The sequence below is a fragment of the Mastigoproctus giganteus genome, chromosome 5 (assembly GCF_048544385.1).
Source record: "Mastigoproctus giganteus isolate SK-2022 chromosome 5, ASM4854438v1, whole genome shotgun sequence".
Taxonomy (NCBI): domain Eukaryota; kingdom Metazoa; phylum Arthropoda; class Arachnida; order Uropygi; family Thelyphonidae; genus Mastigoproctus; species Mastigoproctus giganteus.
Window position 1 is genome coordinate 162,620,201 of NC_143579.1, and position 3,470 is coordinate 162,623,670.

General features: G+C 37.8%; 1 protein-coding gene across 1 annotated transcript; it reads right to left on the reverse strand.

Annotated features, from left to right (window-relative positions):
* Nucleotides 1-305: 305 nt before the first annotated feature.
* Nucleotides 306-1,373, reverse strand: LOC150085802 (uncharacterized). Its single transcript, XM_090374700.1, has one exon. It carries the CDS (start codon nucleotides 1,371-1,373, stop codon nucleotides 306-308), a length of 1,068 nt encoding a protein of 355 aa, XP_090230826.1.
* Nucleotides 1,374-3,470: the final 2,097 nt, after the last annotated feature.

Sequence of the window (3,470 nt, forward strand, 5' to 3'; positions counted from 1 at the left end):
TCCATGAGCATTTTGTGTAGTGGACCTGTCTTGACGAAAAAGAGTATAATTTTTAATTGATACAGATACTTGAGGTGTTAAATTTGTCTCTTGTAGGCATATACCCACAGGATGATAACGGTCGATTAACTCGTATATGTCATCTATGTTGCTACGAAACCCTCTGCAATTCCATTGGATTATTTTATTCATTGTTTAGGTTTAGAGTTAGCAGTCGAATCAGTGTTTTTTAGACGTGCTCTGTTTTTGACGGTCAAATTTTATTTTCCTTTTTTGGGAAGAATGGACGTGTATCCATGTCGTCTTCAGCATATAGATGCTAGAATGGGTTCATCATAGGTATTATTCTCTGCAACATCCATATTTGTGGTATCAGATGATTTCTTTCTGGCATAATCTGAGTTTTCCATTTGACCTGAAATAGCTGGAGCTTGAGTAATAGGTGGTATTGAGATTGGTGTGTTATTAGTCCTATCGACAGTTTGTTTTGTGGATTGTGGTGCAGATGATAAGAGTGACCGAGCCCAGTCAGAAATTGACACTTTTGGTGGAACAGTTGTATCCGTCTGAGTTGAAACCGTTTGGTATCTTTTAGATGCCTCAGCATATGAACGTTTAGGTATGCTTTGTAGAAGGTGTTTTCTCGCTTCGAGATATGTGACTTTGTTAATTACTTTGTATTTCTGGATTGTTTTCTCCAGCTTCCATTGCTCACAGGATTTAGAGAATGCTGAATGATTGCCTTTGCAGTTTGGGCATCGTGATGATTCGGCATTGCAATCGGTATGAATATGCTCCTTTGATCCGCAGTTTGAACATACTGAATTCCCTCGGCAGACAGTTTGGGAATGCCCAAACTTCTGACACTTGTAGCATCGGATAGGATTGGGGATATAAGGGCGGATGCGGCAGTTTAGGTATCCAGCTTTTACTGATGAAGGTAGATTCGGTGTAGAAAAAGTAAGAATAATGCTGCGAGTGGGTACAAATTCTCCATCCTTCTTTAACATTATTCGTCTCGCTTGAATTACTTTCTGGTCTTGGAGTTCTTGAACAATCTCTTCCTCTTTGACGTTCAATAGGTCCCATTCGGATATGACTCCTTTAGAGGTATTAAGGGTGGCATGAGGAGAAACCTTAGTGGGGACTCCACCAAATGATGTTAGTTTGAGGAGAGACTCAGAATGTTTGCGGTTGGTGGTTTCAACTAGTAAGTCACCAGATTTCAGTCTGCGTACCATTTTTGGTGATCCGGCTACACTTTCTAAACATTTTTTTATGTAGAAGGGAGATAGTGTACCTAATGACTGATTCGTTAAAGAATGCATTATGAGGAAAGATGGGTATTCCATTTCAGGTACATCAGTTTTCATCCTTTTACGGTTTTGACTGTCACAATTTTGTTGCAACTCTAAAGGCTGCAAATCCTATGGATGAGGGAAATTTTCGTTTTCCATGATTGCTCCTTTTAGCCCTGGAAGGATAACTTTTCCTTCCAGGTTTCCGGCCCCGCCACGGGGAGGCAGGAGCAGTGCCACGAGGTGACCAATCGGCTGTTAGTTGTGTTAGTGAGAGATATAAAAAAGAAACAGAAAGGTAACTTCCCTTTCTGGGCCTTTGCCTACTTCCTGTAGTGGTCAAAGAGCTACTCTAGTATAAAATGAAAATAACGGTAATCACAACAAAAAGAAACTATATATAGCAAAAGCTCTGAAAAGATCGCTTCAATGAACGCACTTTAATCGCTTGGCCACGGAACGCTTGGCACCCGGGGCCCTAACTCGAGATACCAATTAAATTCGTAGATCGCAGTACTCCTCAGTTGTACACAATGTTCCCATGATTCTTTCGCCATAATGGCAACTAGATCTTTCATTAATTCCTAAATAGTGAAACTTTGCATTGATCGAACCATGACCAGTTAATAAGAACATAGCTTGTAGGTTTGGGGCAAACCATGAATTTTATCGAGGCTGCATTTCTTAAAATGTGGGAAAAAATGTGTAATCTGCCCTTTAACACAATACTCCAACGCTCTTGCCAGACTTTTACCAAAGCATCCCAGATTCTTGTCCTTTCCTTCCTGGGATCTGCCAAAATGCCCACCTGTATGTTCAGAAAAGAACAGGGAATGCCACGGCGGATGAAGTAAGCCAATGCAGATCAATAGGTAATTTTCCCGTCACAATTTTCAAAGCTGGAGTTGACAGTTCTGCATGCCATGCACATCCTAAGGAGCATTACTCCAAAAGAATAGGGAAAAAAAATATTGGTTGTCAAGTCTGCAAAAAAGGAAGCCGATTGCTTGAGTACAAGTTTCTATATGTATAAAATACAAATGAGACGGCGCTGTGCAGATTTTTAAAATCTGCACATATAAGCTGATATAAAAATTCGAAGTTGGACAAATTTAACAGTTGCTGCTGCTAATCTGAAACTTTAAGGGAATGGAATTTTACTATTACTATGTAAGGAATACAAAGCCTTCGGTACCTGTAGCCCATTATACTGAGAAACGGAAAAGTTTAGTAGAGAGAATATTGAATTCAGTCAAATACGGAATATCGGTGGCAGTTTCAGGTCATTGCGTTTTGTGGGGTGATTTACAAAGTCAGTTTCTTCTGCTAGAAAAAAAAAAGAAATACTTTAAGGATAATCTGGCATGAGAATTGCTTCCTGGGAATAATCTAAACCTCAGATATCAACTATTACTGGATCATCAGCTGGTAATTTTCCTTCGTTAAGAACAGGAGGCGAGAACTTTTAGTTTTGTCTTAATAAAGAAGAGTTCAGCTTTCCTGAATCGGAAAACTAGCAAATATTGCACGATAGAATTTGGACAAAACTAAGTCTCAATCATTTCGTTGAACTGGCAAACTTATTCTTAGTAAAGGGGTTTTATGTTATAAAATTGAACTGGTGGGAAAATTTTACATAAATTATGAAAGTTTAAGTGACCAGTTGTCCCTTAAAATACAATTAATGGATTATCGTCCGATAACTCTTATGCTATTATTGATAAAGGGAAAGCGATACCAGGGCCATAATATAACAACCATAATCAAAAAACATGGATTAGACTATGCCCGATTGGTTCGCTCAGAATTATTAAATCAATTTTTAGATCTTTGAATTATCCTCTATTTCTACTTGATAGGATGAATATTTTGTTAAAAACAGTTCAAGTAACGCCATTTTAAATTCCATAAGTACATGTATTTTTCTGTGTTTTGCATAGAAATATAAAACTGCATGCTAAACTTTGGTTGGAATTTATGATCAACCAGTTTTAGTCCACTTACCTCATTTTATACATATTAAAATAAAATAAACTGAAATGGATGACTGGGTTAAGTACGAGTTGAGGCTGTTTAGTATGGAGATTACGAGTAATAAACAAGTTTTGTTTATTTTTAACCCAGGATATTTTGAAAATTTGTCATATTGAATATCTGCCATACGGCAGTAAT

Coding starts and splice junctions, on each gene's coding strand:
- LOC150085802 (XM_090374700.1), bottom strand. CDS start 1,373: ATGAAAACTGATGTACCTGAAATGGAATACCCATCTTTCCTCATAATG.